The following is a 21,743-nucleotide window of genomic DNA, read 5'->3' as shown; positions in this document are numbered from 1 at the left end:
AAGACTATCAGAGTAACAAGTCAAATCCACTCACTAAGCCTCCCAACTAATTCCAGCACTGACATATAAAAACAATCCAAAGGAATCTGCACCATAGTTGATGTAACTTGAACAAATATCTCAATTCAAAGTAACATCCATCCAAGTGGCACTGCGGCTTGCTACACAGGTGGCAATCAAGGCCTCTTTGCTTACAGTTGTACTTATAAGGAAGGTAAATTTGTTTCAAGAGTTGGATTCATTCCAGAAGGGTTCATTCTTACTGGGCCAGCAATCCTCTATATGAACTTCTTCACACCTCATTGTAGGTCCAAGCTCATGTGCCTGTGTATTCCATCATACACAAAAAAAACTTAAAACATAGAAAACCACTGTCAGCAAAAACTCCAAATCAACACTTGCTTTTCTCATTTTCTAAGGCTTTGAATACAATGGCATGTGCACATGGAGGCTGCGGGTCTGTTATATGATTACTGTATTATGCTCTGCCCTTCCACTTAAAAGCATTAATGTTAGTTTACAATCATATTACTATAGAAAAAAACAGTAAGCTGATGGCCCTAGAATCCAAAACACATATGCCATGATGTGAAATGTCTTCCTAAGCAGTGGAATTACTAGTGAAATGTCTCCCTAAGAAGAGTATCCACCTTCTCTGATACACCCTCTCACAAACATTACCCTTTTTCCATAGTACTACACACTTGATCTTAGCCAAAAGGCCGAGAAGCAATAGTAAAATTAACAGATCTAACTGTTTTCCATCCCTCCCAGTCTTGGAGGGGGGAGGAGAGGGTGCAGACCATGCAATTTCTGAACACTGCAAATCTTTGGTCTCATCATATGAGAACTCATATCAGCTCACATGAAGCTGGGGCTGATGAACAGCAAACACTTACACAGGCAGGAGTAGATGTTGGGACTGTTTCTGGACTCAGGGCTCTTCTTAACTGAGCATCCAGGTCTTCTAGAGGTTGCTGGGACTGGAACAAAAGGCAACTATTATAGCTGTTGCCCTTTACAAACAGGATAGTCTAATTGTGGCCCTCCAAATGTTGCAGAAGACGGATATCATCATTGCTTACTACTGACCTCAAGTTCAATCCAAGTTGTTGTTCAGTATCAGGAGGGCCACAAACACAAACATATAGATCGACTTTCAAAACAATTCTCTATATTGTCCCTCACAGACTATTTTATTGTGACATAAGCACAAGCCAATACCCTATTTCAGGTTGTACAAAGTAAAAGGAGAAGTTGGGTTGGTGTTAATGAATTATACTGGCCTTGTTGAAAGGTACAGGAAGTTCTGGAAAAGAATTATTTCTATTCAACAACTATACTTTGGGCAATGAATAGGCTGGTAAGTAAAAGGGCAAAATATCAAAACACATTCAGAAAACTACAGCATGTTAAGACAAGAGACCCGAGCAGCCTCTATTTTAATGCACATTCTTTCATCATTAGCAGTAGCTTATATAAACCAAGTTCCTTTGAACCACAAATCTCTGAAAGTATACTGATATATTGGACAGGAAACTTGGTAAAACTTCTACCATCAAATCCTTCCAACGCTCAGGTAAGCTGCCATTAGCTGGTGCACATTTGCCCAACCACCTCATATTTTCCATATCACCATTTACATAGCAACCAAATTGCTCCATCACTTGCTTCAGATACTGTGAAGCACCCTCACTGGCTTTTCCATTCTCTGGGTAAAACTCCTAAAGTACAGAACACCAAAATTTGCGTAAACATAATTTGATGGGACAGTGTATGTTCTGTACTTCCACCAATTGACAAAGGAAGCAAAGAATCTTCCATCAAGCATGGAATGCCTCACATTGAGCACATTATCAACTTTAAAGATATATTAACTTAAAAAATAATCATCTACCGTACATCTGAAAAAAAATCATAAAAACACAAGTTCCAAAAAAGCACAGCAGCTCTAAACCAGTACACAAAGCAGTTGAGTATCATTTATTTCTTTGGATATTTTAATACTACAGCACTGCAATCGCCAAAGATAAACATCTAAATTAGGAGCAATTCCACGTTTACTAAGATATACAAGAATAAGGTAATGGGAGTAAAGTAATGAAGTTTCATGCAACAGAGTTTAATTTCAGCATGCTCTTTGAAAAGGGAAAAAAGAAGAAGTGGATAGCTGTAAAGCACCTGAGTTAGTGTAGGTCCTGGAAAGGGTGGCAACTGCTCACTGGATGGAGTGCCAGCTGGAGGTTCAGAAACTACTGGTAGTCCCTATGAATAGATATGAAATTGAAGTTCAGTCTCAGAAGAGAAAGATCATCCAGTTATAGAGTAGACATATTCACCTTGTAAAGGTTTCAGTATGTAAGGAGTATTATTAACATGGGTTCTTCTTTGTGTGTTAAAACAACCATTTTCTAAAAGTTACAAAAGGAGCAAAACCCTAAAATGATACTCAAAATGGAAATGTTTGTGATACAACATGCTTTGATTCAACCAATAACTATAAATGGAATGCATATTTTGTTGCATTTTTAGTACTTCTTTTCCCTGGAGGAAGTGAAATCCAACTCTATATACTCAAGTGTAAGTCTAGAAACTTTAGTTTTAAAAACCCCCCAAAAATCATTTGTCCACAGTGATTACAGACTCTTAGCTATTACCAAAAAAAGGAACCATCCTTTTGCCTAGAAGGGCAAAAGGCAAAAGCTTAGTCCATTTTGGGAAAACCTAAAAGAAGCACCAATCCCCTCTACTCTCTCCCCCATGGGATTGCGCCTGGCCTTTTTGGATACCTTGGTGGGGAAATCGGAGTGGCAGCAGCCGGGGCAGCTGGCCCTCAGGCAGTGCGAACTCTTTCCTCTTACTATGGAATGTCCTTCAAATTATCAAAATCCATAATTTTGCACCAAAACCTGCCCTTGACCTATATATGAGGATGGTTTATATACTCATGTATGCTCCTGCAAATTTCTTGGGAAGACAGGTGGACAAATGTCAGAGTGGTGGAAGAAGCAAAGACCACTAGCACTGAAAGGATGCTACTACACCATCAACACCACTGGCTGGCCACATTGTCTGAATGCCAGATCACCATCTTCCAAAGCAGTTTCTATACTCCAAACTCAAGAATGGGAAACATAATGTTGGAGGACAGGAAAAGAGATTTAAAGATGGGTTTAAAGCCAACCTCAAAAACTGTGGCATAGACAGCAAGAACTGGGAGGCCCTGGCCTTTGAGCACTCTAATGGGAGGTCATCTGGGACCAGCAGTGCTGCAGTATTTGATGAGGCATGAATGGAGGGCATAAGAGAGAAATGTGCCAAGAGGAAGGAGCGTCAAGCCAACCCTGACCGGGTCCACCTTCCACCTGGAAACCGATGTCCTCACTGTGAGAGAACATGCGGATCAAGAATAGGACTCCACAGCCACCTACGGGCTCACTGCCAAGACACTACGCTTGGAGGACTGTCATCCTTGGGCTACAAGGGATCACCTAAGTATATGCTCCCAGTATAATTTCGAGTTTTTCCCATCTCCCTTTATTTCTAGTTTCCTTGAATAATTGTTATTTAAATGCTATGTTACACATTTTATGTATAATAAGATACTATCTGGATAAGTAACTCCCTTTAAGTTAGAAGTAAACTGAAGGAAGATGTGAATGTCTGCATTCATTTAAAGTGACTTCAAAAAAACTATCAGTGTGCTGGTTTCCCTACAAAAAGAAGCTGAGACGTGCAAACTTAAGGAGAGGGGAGGGTAAACAGTTCAAACATTGTTAGACCAGGCAATAGAATGAGGCAGATCAGTTTGACAGGCAGGTGAGACAGCACATTCCAACTATTTTCATCTTTTTAAAAAAAATAAAAAGTCTCTAAACTAAAAATGTAAGATAGCTGAACATTTTTCTCACCCTACAATACCTTGTCATTCTATGAAGCAATACCCCCACCCGGGGGGGGGGGGGGGGGGGTTGGGGTCAGTTTGGAATCCTAACTAAAATAAAATTTTGGTAAATCTCATGACTATCTATTTTCAGATTTGACAATTTTGATAAATTTTGAACTCTGGAAGGCAGCCATATACACTTTGAACTCTCTGTAGAAAAGAAGAAGGTAATCAATTCTATCTTGGCTGTGAGCTGGGAGAAGCTGGAGCCCCATGTCATCCCTGCTATATAAAGTCTCATACAAAACAATATCGAATACCCAAGTCACCTCTTTTTCCCTCGAATCTATATCTTTCCCTCACATCTATATTAGTGATACAGTCCATGTTTATCTTTCAAATTTAATAAACATTGTGAAACTATGCCTTCACACGATAAAGTCTATTGCATGTTTAGCCAGTTATACCATTATCTTTCCTCATAATTACTAAGTGTACACCCCAAATTGACACTATAGACACAAAAATAATCAACTTGTTCTTTTATACATTAATAAATAATAATAAACTTTATTTCTTCCCCGCCACCATCTCCCCAAAGGGGACTCGGGGCGGCTAACATGAGGCCAAGCCCAAAGGTACAATACAACAAAATAAAATACAGACTGCAAACAACAAAAATTACATCAGGATAAAATACGTACAGTAGCAAAATAACATAAATAAAGCAAATTAACACAATATAAAATCGAACATAAAGGACAGGCCTTAAACAACTTGTTACACCTAACACCAGTTCCCTTATAGAACATCGAAAATTCCATGGAGAATATCCTGCGTGCCCTATGCTTCAAGCAGCACTAATACTAGGATTTCTACCAAGGAAGCAGACTGTTATGACCCTTCTGTTAAACTACCAGAGGTTTAAACAGAATGTTTCAAAACTTTAAAAATATATTAATACAATGGAGAGGAGGAGGAGCTGAACTATAAACAAGGTATGAACAAAAATTGAACCAAGGAAGTCATGGCTAACATTTTCAATCTCATTTATTTGAAAATTTCCTCAGCTAACATGTTTTAGAGCAAATTCATAAGAACATTTGATTCCTTACCGGTACTCTGCTAAGAGGAGGCTTTGAAGGAGGGGTCCCCGGTTTAGTGGTTGCTGATGCAGTACATGTTGCTGGAACACTGTTGATGGGGGTGCCTGCCTGCCCAGGTGTAGCAACTGCTGTTACGACAGGTAAACCTGCTGGACCAAGTGTCAAACTGGCTGGTGGTATACTGGTACTTGCAATAGGTGCCACAGGTTTCGTGGGTGCAACAGCAGTAGTTGGTAAGGCAGGCATGACTGTGGTCTCCACCACAAGAGACGTCTCCAAGGATACAGATGGATGAGCTGCCCCAACACCACCATGTTCACTGAAGAGAGATCGCAATTTTTCTTCCAGGGTTTTTATGTCATCTATGCCTGGTGCTTTGGGCTGAGTGTCAACATCCACTTCCAAAGAATGAGTATGTGGTAGATTGGGCAATGGAGCTGACTGAGGATGACCATGTATCAAAGTTTGCTGGACAACAGGCACATTAGTTACTGGTTGTGCCAGTGGCAGAATGCCAGGTAAAGGAACCTGGGGTAATGCCGGAGTAGAAACTATGCCTGCTACTGGGGCTAAAGTGGATGAGGTAACTATGGGTGGGATGGGTAGTGGAAGTACTCCAGGTGGCTGCAAGATGGAGCCAGGCATACTAGATGGTACTGTAGAGGATATAGGTACAGAAAGAGGCAAGGATACTCCACCAGTGATGCCTAGATGTGGCTTTTCTGGCTGCTGCTCGCTTTCTGATCTTGGTTGCAGCACACTAACCACCACCATTTCTGCTAGGCTGGGGACAGAACTGCTAGTGTCCAACTGAGTAGACTGTGAAACCATGCTCTGTGCCAAAGAAACAGGGACAGTTGTTTGGCATTGTGACGGAACAACACTGGCACTGCCAACCTCCTGAGATGTCACAGGGGGTGCCATAGCTCCTGATATTGTAACACTAGGCCCGGTCACTCCAATTTGTGGCAAAGTTAAAGAAGCTGGGGTGCTACTGCTAGGAACAATTTCTCCTGCAACAGAACCTGCCTGAGATGCAGTTGTAGACAAAGAAGAAGGTGCACTGATGCTGGAAGCCACACCACTAATTAAATCTGACCCTGACTGCAACACTGGTGGAAGAGAGCTGGAGCCTGGCAATTCTTCATTCAGTGAAACCCCTGTGGTCACCTTTTCCACTACCTGTGTAGTTGGTAAAGAAGCACCAGTGGAGGAAGGAAGGGGCATTGAAGGAGCAGTCACTGATGTTGAGGGCAACCCACCATTTCCACTTGTAGCTATAGGTGGGAAAGGTGGCATGTCCTGATTAAAAACTGGAGGAGCTGTGTTGGGACCTTCTGTCATTTGTACATGTTTGAGCTCTGAAAAAGCTCCCTGTAGGCTGAGGGATGATGCCGAGTGAGACAGATTCATTCCAGGACCATGAGATGAGGAAGCAGCAACTGAAAGAAAGAGGTAAAATATTTTTTTCAGAATAACTTACTGAAGAATACTAAAGGCCCTGGAGTTAAGACAACTCAAGGAATTTATTTATTTGATTTTATATTCTTCCTTTCTCTCCATAGTGGAAATAAAATTAGCTCAAAGAAAAACAGGTTGCTTTTTCCTCTAAAAAACAAACAAACAAAAACAAAAACCAGACTACTGCATGTTTAAGAAAAAGTGTTACAAGAATCCACCACTTCTGTTTTCATATGGATCCAGTGGTTTTAGTGAAGGCACACTTTCAAGGTCAGTTAGAGAAGTGTCTTTAAAGATAATCTGAACAGCTACATAAGGCATATGAGCAGAAAGTTAGTGTTTCAGGCAAATGACTGTTCATACAGCAAATCAGTCCCTTACAGAAAAAATCCCTGTAAAACCAAGTCTCTCAGAAGCCTACACACTCACATTCTGGTAGTGCTGGCACTAGACTACGCTGGAAATGTTGGTTAACTCACCTACATCAAGAAGCTCATTTTCTGATGGAATAGAGGTGAAAAATTTCTGTTCTCGCAACCTGCTTTCTGGTACAGGGCTGACAATAAATCTCCTTCCAGCAGAATGGACAACTTGAGTCAATGAATTAGGAGGGACACCTTCAACAAGTCAGAGAAAGACACGTAATTATTGACTTATGTACAACATGCTATAAGTATCAAACATTCTGCTGGTAAACTAAACAGTAATGATCTAGGACTCAGGGTAATAATAATCCAAATGAAAAAAATAATAAAAATAAACAAAAATTTTACCTATTCTTTGTGGAATGGAAGACACAGGATCTGGCTGTTTAAAGTCTTCATCCAATTTCTGCAAGAAATGAAAATAGCAATTTAAAAACTTTTCACCATCCTGAAGATGAAGATGTTAATGAGCATGAAGACCTGCCACAGTATGAGTATGAACATCAAGAAGTAGAGACACTGGCCAGAACTTCTGAGATGGCTTATCTCCCACCAACAAGCTGTAATGGGTCACAGTATTGGATTATTTTCTTCCAGCGACTGAAGACTGTTTTCAAATAGCAAATCACTACTTTTCCTATACTGGTTGATTACAATAGGTTTGCTCACATGGCACGCACATGTATAGAGGACCTGGTCCTACAATCATTATGATGTACACGTTACTAACTACCCATGAGTTTTCAAACCCTACGTAAGGTTGCCTTCAAATTCCTTGATGGATCGAGTAAAAACTTCTGCCAATATAAGACCACCTATCTATGAAATAAGGCCACACTGAGGGTCTTCGCCATTTATAAGACAAGAATGACAGTTACTCGGCAAGACCTAAAAGAATGGCCATGCTAACTTTCTGATATCCCATCCTAAAAATGCTAGCTATATAAATGCCTTCAGTTATTGCAAACAATACAAACATTTGACATAAAATACTGTATCTCACCACGTGACAGTCACCACTGCATAATTGATGCACCCCTTGGTTTTGGGTCCCAAAATGATTTTTTCCCTTTCCTCACCTAATTGTCGCAGGTAGTTTTAAACAAAACAAAACAAGGGTTTAACCCAGGGGACAAGGATTTAACCCAGGGGTCCTCAAACTAAGGCCCGAGGGCTGGATACAGCCCTCCAAGATAATTTACCCGGCCCTCGCTCAGGGTCAACCTAAGTCTGAAACAACTTGAAAGCACATAGCAACAACAATCCTATCTCATCTGCCAAAAGCAAACCCACACCTCCCATTGAAATACTAATACGTTTATATTTGTTAAAATTGTTATTCATTTTAATTATTGTATTGTTTTTAAGTGTTTTTTGCACTACAAATAAGATATTTGCAGTGTGGATAGGAATTCATTCATGCTTTTTTTCAAATTATAATCCAGCCCTCCAACAGTTTGAGGGACTGTGACCTGGCCCTCTATTTAAAACGTTTGAGGACCCCTAGTTTAACCCATTGCACCACCGGGGGCTCCAGAAGCAACTTGCAGTTTCTCAAGTCGCTCCTGACACCAAAGAGGGGGTGGGGGGAACAAACAGAGAATGCCTTGCCCGATAGACTTTTTACCTGGTTTTGCATACTGCCGATACTTTGATCACCTTCTGGTTCCCCACTGGCATCTTCACCTAGCATTTCATCTGCCTTTTCAATAATGTCTCGCACCTGTTCAACGAAAGAATCTCTTTCTGTGGCCAAGATGAATTCATTTTGCACCTGTACAAAAATATTAATTAATCACTACAGGCTTGTTTAACAACAAAAAATACCAAAACATGAACTGCTGCAGCATTATGCCAGTTATATATCTAACAAACCTTTTTGCTTAAAAAAATAATTGAACTTTGATTCTAGGTGAACTCAAGAATATGGCAAATTAAGACATGATCTATGTTTGGCCTTGGGACACCACACTCCATCATCCACAATGGTGACTAACTGTAAAGCAGGTGTAGTAAGAAAGTGAGGAGCAATCTGAGGAGGTGGTAGGCATCTCTATTCTCATTTGTTATGGAATTTGAAGACTCTTCCACTGTTTTTACTGGTAAACCCAAGCACATCTTAGCTATAGGAGTTGGGGGGAAGAGGATATTTATCACCAAACTTAAAGAGGCTCAAAGAATATGAATTCCATTAATTTGTCTTTTCTAGGTTATAATATTTGAGTGTGCAGAAGACTGTTCACTTGAATAAATGAAAATTCTTACGTCAAAATTGATGTCTAGCTTCAGGGAAACTTTCCAAGAAATTTTAAACACTTAATTTAAACAAGTACAGCCTATCCTCAACAACTTTAGATATGTCTACTTTGTAAACTGTGATAAGCTCAGGCAAACAAACAAAAAATGTCAAGAGTACATTTTTGCAAAGAGAAACTGAATGAGGCAGACTATTATAATACTGCTTGCTATTATAGTAAATACTGTGTCACCCTAGGGAGATAGGGCAGAATACAAATAAAGTTGTTGTTGTTGTTATTATTATTATTATTATTATTTGATACACCACAAGAGTAGGACACAGCAAACAAGATCACTTTGCTGTCTTGGATCACACGTCGGACACTTCCCAAGTGTCTAGGCCTATGTGATGTATTGGCGAATAATATGTGCAAATCTGAATAGGGTGGCTTTTTGCAACTGACAGATAGTAATGTTGTCAGTGACAATTGTTTTTAATTGCAGGCCAAGGTCTTTAGGCACTGCACCCAGTGTGCCTATCACCACTGGGACCACCTTTATTGGCTTGTGCCAGAGTCTTTGCAGTTCGATCTTTAAATCCTCATATTGTGTAAGTTTTTCTAGTTGCTTCACATCAATTCTGTTGTCACCTGGGATTCCAACATCAACGATCCATACTTTGTTTTTTCCCACAATTCGTAGATCAGGAGTATTGTGCTCCAAAACTCTGTCAGTCTGAATTCGGAAGTCCTAGAGTAGTTTGACATTTTGTCTGCTTCCTTGCAGAGTCTAGACTTGGAATCTGTTGTTGACTTTTCAATTCTGGCTTTGAAAGCATTTGTTCTAATTGCTTGTTTTTGGGCTGCAAGAATCAGGAGCTCAGTCTCCTTTTTCAAAGTTCCATTTGTGAGCCACATCAATGTTTTTTCCTTGTCAATTTTGCTTAGTTTTTCCCAGGAACTGCCCACTGAGAGGTCTTCTTTTGTCAGTTTGCTCTTCTGCTCTGCATTGTATTTTTACAGTATTCATTCTTTGTCTTTTGCACTTTCCAAGAATTTTTCTACTATTGACTTCCATCCATGTTGGTTCCTGACTTTCTTTCACATAATCTGCCAGTACATGTTTCTCTTCTTCTACCATTTATTTCATTTGCAGAAGCCCTTTGTCTCCTGATTTTCTGGGCAGGTAAAGTCTGTCAACATCACTACATGATGTTGTTACTACTACTACTACTACTACTACTACACATAAAGTTTCTGTTTGAACCACTTACCATGATAGTAGCTATTTCCTCTGGATTGTCACCATCCAAGTCAAACTTAAAAGTAACCATTTTTCTGTTGTGTGTCTCCAGCTGACATTCCACAACCCGATCTCCCTTGTTTGATACCTAAAACACAGAATTTTAATCTTCAAGGTAAAAAGGGGGCAACAGCAATAGAGGGATAAAAGCACCATGGAAAGGAAGGAAGACACACAGAACATTTCCACTTAATTTGGAATATGTTCAACCAACGAGAAGCAAATGTAATAAAACTCCACTTCTAAGTAAGTGTGGAGAATATAGAATTTCAAAAACCCAAGCACCCAGAGTCAGAAAGTGCATGTTCACATTGATTAATAAAATGTTTGTTCTGAGTACCTGTCAACCCTAAATTTACACCAAAACAATACTTAATACAATTTCTATGTCAGCAATATTTTTGTCTATTAAAAAGCTTTACCTATCAAGTCGCTGTAAATCAGGAACATTACAAATATTCAAATGACAATGGTATAAAATCCTACCACATACATATACTTCTGCTCCAAAACATGATTCTGGATGCTAAAATAACCCCTTTTCCCTGAATGACATTTCAAACATAGTTTATGAAGTTGGTTTGTTTCTACTCATTATAATTATAATTAGAATGAATTACAATCATATGCGGTCAACACATTAAGTTGTTGTTACAATATGGTAAACATTAACACTAGTCATGGGTCTAGTATTTGTGTCATGTTTATTTTACGTTTTCATTCCCTACCGTCCATTCGGATGGCATGAAAGAGTACACCCCCAATACAGAAATATCAATGAAACAAAAGGAAAGTGGGAACGGTAACTGTTTGGTCGTCTAATTTTTGTCTCATTGGTGGCAATGGGTGGTCTCCCTTCCCCTCAGTTTTAGAGTTACAGGTCCCACCATTTCAATGATCCTCAGGTTCTCCCCATCCAGATAGGCAAAATGAAGTCTGTGGCTCATTGATGCTGCTTTTGCAGCCCTTGGCTCTTTTTCAGGCTCCATTATCTTTTTAAATGGGTAGCAAGACTCCCCTAGATTTTTCAACACACAGTAACTTGGAGACTCTCTTTTAAGAGTGTGTGTGGCCTGCAGCCCAAAGCGCCCGTGACTGGCAGGGCTTGCAGCTGAGTGCCTAGTAAGAGGTGCTCTGTGCTCCGCTGTAAAAGTAGATTTAAACATTTCTGTCCCTATAAACTGTAATGTGTGTATATAGGTATGCTCACATATGTGCACTCCCTGCACTGTCAACTAACAATTGATGCAGCCATGGTACCAAGAAGGTTGTGCACCCTGCTCTAAAATGTTTTATCCTGAGCAGAAGTGAAAACTTCTACAAATATGTCCTTGTAAAAGAGAAAATAGAATGTGGTTCTTGAAAACATTAAAATATTTAGCATTACACTTGAAATGCACAGCTGAGTATTAGGCTCTGTTTTAAAAACAGCAACAAATCAGGGTGACTCACGTTAAGAATCCTCAGTTTTGGACGTGTAGTCTTCTCATGGCGAGAGCGGCTGCGCACTGATCTCCGATAATGCCGTTTAGTAGTCCTCCCTTCATGTCTGCCACTAGATGTTGGAACACTCTCATTACCGTCACTTAAGCCTGACGCAACATCTGAATGTGCACTAAAAAAAAAACCACACACACCAATGGCTAAAGTGAACAGTATTTCCTGTACTGGTCATTAACAACACCTGCACTTCAAGTTACATCAAACAAGTGAAGAATCACGAGTGAACAGATTATGAAACCCTTCTAACACCAAATCCAATTTTAAAATATTGCGTTAAGGCAGACCTGCCTCTTGAACAACAAACAAAAAAGACATGGCCCATTTTATACATAACAATCTCATATATGCTTTGTATTAGCTTTCATGAGAAAAATATTTCATATCATTTTACATGTACAGACAACTAAAGAACAATTTCATGTATGCGAAGAAAAGCCAATGTGTCTATTACTGAAAATTTTAAAAGTCAAATACAATAATGTATCTTTTACCTGTCTATTGAGGAAACTAAGGGGGTGGATTGTGAAGGCTGTTGCTGTACAGGTGGTTGGGTTTCTAGAGATGCAGCCTGAGTCACTCCAGAAGCAATCTGCAAAGATAAAGTTTTTCCTTAAAGCATCTAATTAAAGATTTCTTTTTGCAATGTTACTGAACAGCCCATCCACTTATATAACTAGAAGCTGAAAAGCAATTTCTCTCTAGATTATTTAAAAGCATCTAATCAGTTCAAATTTTTGAACCTGAAGGGGTTCTCGTGCAAATTTGAAACATCAAGAATGTTATCTGCTAGATAAATGTGGCACTACAGCCTGCCATGCAACCAAAGGTCTTACTAGCAGAATGTGCAATAGAGAAGCCAATGCAGAGTGCAAAGACAAATTCAAATCTCTCCCAGAAACAGCAATGCTCCAGGGAACAGGTTTGAGGAGAGATGTTTCCAGTGACTACTGAGAGTGGCATGTCTCCAACACAAGGGCTGGCATTACTAGCCATAAGAGAAGTGCTTGAGAGTGTTTTGCATCTGGGAGGCCCACTCACTTCCCAACAGCATAGCCAGGGGCAACAAGGTCTCCACATTGGCATCACATTCTGCTGTAAGATAAATTTATGTTAAGGATTAGCATTTGATTGTAAGATTGATTCCAAAAATAGGAGTGAATTCAGAATTCATGTCCTAAATTTCAAATTTTGAAACACACATACAAAGATATACATACACACACAGCAACATGCACTAGTTCATTTACCTCTAATGCTGTCTGCTGTGAGGATGCAGATGAGACCTGCTGTGCTACACAAGGAGAAGATTGTGGTACTTGAGCCTGTCCTCCTAGACTGCTCATAGGAACTAAAACATTCTGCTCCACATAAGGCTGCACCACTGCAGCAAGATAGGCTGGCTGAGCAATTGCATCTGTTGTTAAGGGAGGGGATAGCACTGCAGAAGGGAGGCAAGCAGAAGCCACAGAAGAGGAAGCAATATTTGAGTCCCCGGTGTATTGCGTTGGTAGCCGAGGTGGAAAGCCCTACAACAAATGAGGAAGCCGTATTAGCAGATATTAATAGTTATCGGAGAAAATATTATAAAATAGATGGGAAAGAGAAAACTGCAAGCTGAGCTGTAAAGAATTCCCTCCAGAGTGACCTATATAGAGGGCTATTTCAGTATTTTTACTTCAGAGTACCTTGGGGCCAACTGTAACCTACAACTCATCACGTATTATGTGTGCCACCCTTGAGCTTCTACACTGACAAATCTGCATGACTCTACATTCAAACCATGAAAGCCCCCAGCCATATATCTTCCCAGAGCTGAAACAAAGCAAACAAAAATATTTTGTATGCTCCAGCTCACACAGAAGATGCGCATGCTCACCTTCCGAAGCCTCTACTTCCCATTCTTCAAATGGTATTGTGCACCAGCTGAAAATTTACCTTTCAGTGGTTAAAAACTGATAATGTACAAAACCTAGCTATTGGAAGCTAAAGCAACGGTTCGGTTGCAAGTTACTTCTCCCTTAAATTCAAACATGAGCTAATATTTCAAGATCTCACATTGGTTTTTGCACTGCTCATGTAGATAATTATATGTTAGATGTGAGGTCTTTGAAGAAAAGACACTATTTCTTTTCAAGAGCTAATCGAAACTTGAATCATACATTCAAAAACCCCATCTGACTGATCTGCTCTCCTTCCAGAGCCTGAAAATAGCTTTGATTGGGACTCTTATCACAGTCTTACACACCAAAGAACAGATAAGACTTCCCAGAGGGAATGTTCCTTGACTACCATAATACCTGATACACAGCATCTGTAGCTGGAAGTTGTACTTCAGCAGTTTGTCCCAGAGTGGCTGGCAATCCCATAGACTGAACAGCTGGCTGCAGAAGCTGTGGGAGCACCTGGCTGTTCAGCTGAGTCACAGGCTGATGGAGGGCTGGATGCTGGCTAGGGAGACCAGCTGAGCCCACAGGAATAGTAGTTACAGTAGCAGATGTGGCTAGGGTAAGTAATGGCTGGTTAATTCCAGCTGCCATAGAGATGGGTAGAGACGGGAAGCAAGGCTGAGCCACCGACACATGAGGGGCTGTTATGGGCATCTGGGAGACTGAGAACTGTGGAAGAATGGAAGCTGGTAAGGGCTGTCCCACTGGAAGAAAGTGAGAGCCAATGGGCATGACTGGGGCAACTGAAGGCTGAGGAAGGGAAGGTGCAGCCATAGGTAACTGTGGTTCACCTTGGATGATCGGCACTGGTTGGGAAACAGGAAGCTGGGAAGGTAAAGAAAAATAGAGATAGACATTTAAGAAGCAAGGTTGCAGAAAGCAGGCTTTTAATGCATTAGTCCAGCAGTAGGCAATATTTTGTCCTCTAGGCATTAGGCTATGGGATGACAACTTCCATAAGCCCCAAATAATACAGCCAGCAGTCAGGGGTTCTGACAATTATAGTCCAAAGCACCTGGAAATCATGTTTCCATTCCTTGAGTCCAAGAAAAAAAAATCGTTTATTTTAACACATAACAGAAGTGGTCAAAGAATATCTTTGACAGAGTGATTGGAAATATTATAATTTTAATGTTATTTTTAAAATTTGGAAATCGTTGTTATTAAAAATGCCATGACAGAATAACCAGGTCAAAACACCGATATAGTATCATTTTATTCCAAAAGAAATTTTGGGTGATTGCTTCTTGTGCAGTCATATATTGTCTCTCTAGGGACAAGAGCCTGATGAAACGTAATAAAAAGCCACTTGCAGCCATTAGAGAGGATAGGGTTTTGTGAGTGCTACAAAGCAGAGAAAGAAATTCATTAGGAAGATTTAGAAGAAAGGGTTGCTTACCTGTAACCATGTTTCTTTGAGTGATCATCTGTGAAATATGCACATATGGGTCTTGTGCGCAGGTAAAGGACAGCTCGGAATTCTTTAGAAGCTTTAAGAAACCTTTTGGTGGTAGCCTTCCTCATCCTCCCGTGGATGATATATAGCCAGCAGGTGGGGCTAGCACCTTGTTCCTCGGCTGATATGACAGCAGCTTACAGAAAATGAGGCATGATGAGTAGCAAGGAGGATGGGCAGTTTTCACAGATGACCATTCAAAGAAACATGGTTACAGGTAAGAAACCCATTTTTCTTCTTTGTGGTCTCTGTGAAATCTCACATATGGATGATTAGCCAGCTCCTCACCTTGGAGGGAGTCATGCCACACAGAAAAAAGCACAGTTCTGCCAATGGCAGCATCCCTTGTCCAGCTTGTAGTGGGACACGAAGGTGAGCAGATTTGACCTCCTTGCTGCACGGCATATGTTGTCAAGTGAAACTCCATGCAGGAAGGCCTGAGAGGTAGCAATGGGTTTCGCTGAGTGACCTGACTTGGGATGGAAAGGGTCTGTCCAAAAGTTGGTAGGCAAGTTGGATCGTTGAAGTGATCCAAGGGGAAAGGCATTGAGAAGAGACTTGACCACCCAGGGCATTCTGGCAATGCTTCAGAAAAAGTCTGGGAGGCTTCCTGTAGGAATGCCTGGAGTCAATAAAAAAGGCAAGAGCACGCTGTAAATCCAAAGTATGTAGGCAGCATTCTAGAGATGTGGGATTCTGGGGGAAAAGCTGATAAAACAATGTTCTGACACATATGAACCCAGGAAGCCACCTTAGGTAAGAAGGCAATGTCAGTTCGGAGAACCATCTTATCCTTATGAGAATGAACAAAAGGCTGATCTGCACAGAGAGCACAAAATTCACTGGCGTGTCATGCTGATGAGACAGCGATGTGCTGATGCATCATGTTGATGTGACATGCTGATGTTTTCCTGGACAGATAGGAGAGCTCTGTCGATGCCATGGCTTTGAAAGGGGACTCTGATAGTTGGGACAAGATGAGCACCAAACTCCATGCTGAGGTTGGAGGATGCACCAGTAGGTTAATGTTCTTTGAGCCCTTCAGGAAAAGTTGAATGAGGGGGTCCTGAAAACAGGATAATTTCCCCACTATCCACCTGTACCATGAAATGGCAGCCAGGCAACATTTCAAGAAGGAGAAGGAGAACCTTTGTTTTGATAGAGAGAGTAAAAAATCAAGGAGTACAAAGGTAGACATCTGTGCCATAGACCTGTCTGGCCTGGCAAGTAAGAAGGCCCCATCTGAACCTGAAGTGGTGGAACGTGCCCCTGGGAGCTTGTAACAGAGGGGAAAACCAAGGTTGCCGGGGTCACCATGGAGTGATGAGGATGCCATCTGCTCTGCCCCTCAGGACTTTTACCAAAGTTCTTGCTACTATAACAGAGTAGGAGGAAAAGCATAGAGTCCCGGCAGCCATGTGAAGAAGATATCACCCTAACATCCATGATTTATCTGCAGGCGGTGGCAAGCACAGAACAGGAGACAGTAGTGTTACAGAATCTCCCAGTGGTGAAAGATGAGCTGAGCCAAGCCTCCCATGGGTGCTGTTACCACTCATGGGAGGAGGCTAGAGCCCTGCTCAAGGAATCTGCCAATACATTCTCCTCTCCAGGGAGATAGAGTGTGATTAGTTGAATTCATTGTGGGATACACCAAGTCCAGATCTACATAGTGAGGTTGAGTAAACTGAGAGAATGCGTCCCTCCCTGTGTCTTGATGTAGAATGTGGTGCTTGTGTTGTCTGCCCTCAACTGAACCACATGGCCCATAAGGGAATACTCGAATGCTCTGAGTGCCTTCTGCACTGCAAGGAGCTCAAGATAATTAATGTGGCATCATTGTGCCTGCGGTGACCACAATCCCTGGACCATCCAGTGGCCTGTATGCACTCTTCATCCATATGGGGAGGAGTCTGTCATCAGCCTTCAAGAGGGCTGTACATGCTGAAAAGGCACTCTACTGCAAAAGTTGGCACGGTGCAACCACCAATTGAGGGAGAGAGAATTGTGTCCAGTCTGTCGTGCAGAACATTGAATGCTCCCAATAACCATGTCTATAGTAGCAGTATGCGGAGCTTCGTGCAGGGGGTGAAAGGAGTGGTCGATGCCATGTGGCCCAAAATATGCTTCAGGCAGGCACATGGCAAGCTGCTGATGCTTGCAAGATTGTGGATTGTAGGGCCCATAAATGGTCCTCCAGAAGGTAGGCCCTTTCCTTAATGGAATCCAACATGGTTCCTATAAAGTGGATCCACTGAGTCAGCATGAGAAAGGACTTCTCGAGGTTGACAACCATGCCGAGTTTCAGGAGAAGAAACAAGATTGATGCAAGGTAAGCCTGAAGCTGAGATCTAGAGTGAGCCACAAAAAGCCAATCATCAATATAAGGAAACACTGTTAGGCTCTGAAGGTTGAGATGAGCTGTTACGACAGCCATATATTTAGTTTAAAAAAAACATGTTTCTGTTCAGAGGCCTAATAGGAGAACATTAAATGAATAATCTTGATATTCCACCAAAAGACTGAGGTGCCAAAGTCTTAATAGAAAAAGGAAGCAAGTGTCCTTCAGATCTACCATTGCAAAGAAAGCCCTCTCCTTGAGCAACGGCAGAATGATAGGCAATGTCACTATTCTGAACCTGCACGGTTTAATATTACAGTTAACCTCACGGAAATCCAGGATCAGATGAAGGCCACCATCTTTTTTCAGGACCAAAAAGTAATGGGGAAAAAAATCTAGGATATTCTGATGGACTGAAAAGAAAAGATAGGGCCATCCCCTGGAAGCAGTGGTTGAGAATAGCACCCCTCTGGAGCTATAGCTCCTCCTACAGTAAGTGGGATAGCTTGGTCCTCTTACTCTAGATGGAGGAGCACAACGAAGGCAGGAATCCAAACCTATGCAAAGTCTGTCACATCTTATGAGTATGCTCTGGCTGCAAGTCTACACCTGGATTGAACAGCCCCGACTCATGAATCAGGAGGTCCTCGGTAACACCTTGTGACAAGGAAGACAGCCTCAATGAGCATAGCCAGGCAGGGCGGCAGAGGACTACTTCTGCTATAAACAACTTTCCTGCTGAACTGGCTGAATGCTTAAAAAGGTCCTTTTGTAGGCCTGCAAGAATAAGTGCCACCCGCTTGAAAGCTCTTACCAGCTTGAGTTCTTCTGCTGGTAGATGGTCCAAGTCTGATATGCCCCCATATATGCACCATAATGGGCTAGTCTCACAAAAAGGCCTGATGAGGAATAAACCTGATACCCCATATCATCCAATTTCTATCCTTTTCTATCAGTTGGAGTGGCATAATCTTTTGTGAAGCCCGAGACTGTGAGACATCCACTACTATGGAACCGAGCATGGGATGTTGAGGGGTCAATGAAGTACAGGTAGTCTATCTGCCTTGACGTTGCTGGTACTGAGGCCGGAGGCAGACCTGGGTCTTTAATCAACTGAACCAAGAAGGGCAAAAGTGGCAGCACTGTTGACACTGGCACCTGCTGCTGGGTAAAAGAAAAGATAAGACCATCCACTGGAAGTAGTGGTTGAGAAGTTGGCAAATTCAAGACACAGCATGAGGGCCGAGAAGTTATGAAAGTCTTCTGGAGGAAAAGATCTGAATCCTCCAGAGTCACCCATAGGCAGCCCTAGTTTTGGTTCCTCTGATACTGCAGATCTATGCTCAATGCTCACCTCCTCTAGAGGGGTTGAGAAGCGTGATGACATTTCATGCCTTGCTGAAGGAACAACAGCCTGCAGCCTAGGCATTACTGAAGAGACCTGTGGGAACTGGCACAATGGTGTAGAATAGCATATGTCAAGAAACTCCTGATCCCAAGATCCTGTGATAGCCAGGACGACACAGGCAGGAATAAGCAGAGTTTATAATGTTGGAAGCGAGGTGAACCCTCATAATGGGAATGCCTTAAGTGGTGCCCATGGGTAGCAGGAGGCTGAGGGTAACAGATTTCCCCTTGAGGACTATAAAAGAATAATATACAGAAGATCCATGCTATAAAAAGCCTGCAAGGGGAGTCCTAAGATGATGCCTGAGAAATGCTAAGGGAATGACTATGGACAGACCATGCGATCTTGAAGGGGAGTGACACAAGCCATGATTCAGGTATGGAGATGTTCCTGTAACAGGGCCTGTCCCAATACCTCTGCCTTCGGAGGAGATGGCACCTCTCCTCCGAAGGCAGCTGGACCTCTGGCTGTGAGCTGCTCGTATGGTTGCGCTTTTGCCTCTCCATAGTAGAGGGGGGGAGCATCATGCAAGAAACTGTGAGGGAGGCAATGCCTGGGAGTCAAGCATAGCAGTGACCATGTTCCCACAAGATAGCAGGGCAGGTGCAGGTGGGGCTTGTTGCCATTGCTATGCCAGCTGGGGTGGTGTTGGCACACCGGAAGAAGACGCTTGAGCCGCTGACTCTCCTCTTGCCTCTTTTCCCTGTTTTGAGGTATTGCACACCGCTCCAATGCCAAGGGGGATCGACACACTTTCTTCAGTGTGGGGCCAGTCACGCGACTTTCCTTCGCAAGAGTCGCAAGTACTGCGCCACAATCCAATGAGCCAGGATACAATGCCAGCACTTCTGAAAGCCCATTTCTTTGGCTGGGAGGGCGAGGCTGTAAGCTCCAGCTCATAAAGGAGTGTTTTAAGGTGCACCCAGTTCTTTAGTGCTTGAGGGGTGAAAGTTTGGCAAACTGGATTAGTTTTTACCTCATGAGCCTTCCCCAAGCAAGCAGACACATTGAGTGACCATTGGTATCTGGAAGCCTTTCCCAAACACCATACATTTCCTTAAAAAGTAGATGCCATGATAGAAGCAAGTGAGTAAGAGAAGTGCAGGGAAAGAGCAAGTCCCAAACTTAGTGTACTCGCAGGATTTGCAATAGTTAAGAGTAATTAGTCCTGTCCAATGTCAATACTAAAAGTACTGGTAGGGTAGTCAAAGAATAGTCAAATTAGTCTGAGTTAAACACAGGAAGAACACCATGTAGCAGTAACCAAAGAGAAGTCAAACAAACTGAAGGTCAACACGAAAAGGAAACTGCAGGAGTAGACAGGAGACTAGTCAAGCCAGTCCGTAGTCAAACTTAATGAGGTAATTTATCTAAGAGATATTCCTTGCTGCTAATGCTGGGGATTAAAGGAACTGAGGTGCTAGCCCCACCTGCTGACTATAAATCCTTCAGGGGAGGGTAGGTGGGGCTACCACCAAAAGGCTTCTTAAAGCATCTAGAGCAGTGGTTCTCAATCTCTGGGTCCCCAGATGTTTTGACCTTCAACTCCCAGAAATCCTAACAGCTGGTAAACTGACTAGGATTTCTGGGAGCTGTATGCAAAAACACCTGGGGACCCAGAGGTTGAGAACCACTGGTCTAGATAATTCTGAGCTGTCCTGAGCCTACACACAAGACCCATATGTACAATTGAACCAAGATCACGTAGAAGAAACAACACTCCCATAAAAATGAAATATTCCTAGTCTCACTATGCCAAATACACAGGTTCAATTTGAAGTCAATACAAAGGCTCTAGATTAAGAAGTAAACGAGGAAAGAAGCTGTAGAAAAAGAGCAAGAACATATTGAGGAACTCCGAGCCATTGACATTACACCAAGGGGCTCTTCCTGCCTCCCAAAACAGACCTATCACAACATTTTATATTCTGATAAAATCAAAAGTGGGCATGTCTTTGTGTATTGATTTTCCTTAAATTAATATCTACACATTCTTCCAAACGATGCATGCACACACACACACACACACACACACACTTATTTATGTCATCAAAATGGAAGTTTTAAGCTGTCCAAACTTTGTGATGTCCAAACTGAAGACCTGCAGAAATCATGTTTACCTGTGTCCCAGCTGGCACCTGAGGCACAGGTATTACTTGAGCTTGCTGTGTAACTGTCTGCAAAGGGGCAGTTCCACTTGAAATTGATGGTTGAGGAGCCTGGTACTGCCCACTTTGTTGGGATGAGGCTGGCTGCTGGGTACTCTATTAGAGAAAATATAAAGCAAATTATTTCCTGTAGACAAAATCACGTTGTATCCAGAGGTATTTGCCACTGTTTGGAGTATTTCAGAATATTTGCAGCATAGTATGTATTCCAACTTCACTCTTTTTGTTTTCAGATTGTTCGAAAATACTAAAGTACATGTAATACCAACTGTGATACTTCCTAGAAAATAAATTATCATAGGCATAGTCTATTGTAACTACCAATTCTACTTGGAAGAAGGGATGATATATACTGAACTAGTACTGCATTGAGGCAGGCAACCTGTAACCCACCTGAAGTCTTTGGACTATACTCCCATGGACCAATAGGCAGGGATGATTTGAATTGTATTGCAGCAACTGGAGAGGTTCAGGTTCATTGACCATGCTCATGGGACAAAATT

The 21,743-nt window shown here is 41.9% G+C and overlaps 1 protein-coding gene across 1 annotated transcript in view; it reads right to left on the bottom strand.

The window, feature by feature from the left end:
• WNK1 (WNK lysine deficient protein kinase 1) overlaps positions 1–21,743 on the bottom strand; it is a 105,705-nt gene that overhangs the window by 14,918 nt on the left and 69,044 nt on the right. Inside the window, 12 exon segments of the mRNA XM_060776740.2 lie at positions 900–983; positions 2,182–2,265; positions 5,002–6,434; positions 6,933–7,070; positions 7,227–7,284; positions 8,506–8,652; positions 10,390–10,506; positions 11,871–12,033; positions 12,413–12,510; positions 13,169–13,447; positions 14,219–14,692; positions 21,193–21,336. Coding sequence (XP_060632723.2) covers positions 900–983; positions 2,182–2,265; positions 5,002–6,434; positions 6,933–7,070; positions 7,227–7,284; positions 8,506–8,652; positions 10,390–10,506; positions 11,871–12,033; positions 12,413–12,510; positions 13,169–13,447; positions 14,219–14,692; positions 21,193–21,336 — 3,219 coding nt within the window.

Source organism: Anolis sagrei, chromosome 5, assembly GCF_037176765.1.
Source record: "Anolis sagrei isolate rAnoSag1 chromosome 5, rAnoSag1.mat, whole genome shotgun sequence".
In the NCBI taxonomy this organism is placed as follows: domain Eukaryota; kingdom Metazoa; phylum Chordata; class Lepidosauria; order Squamata; family Dactyloidae; genus Anolis; species Anolis sagrei.
This window is presented reverse-complemented; position numbering and strand designations above follow the sequence as displayed.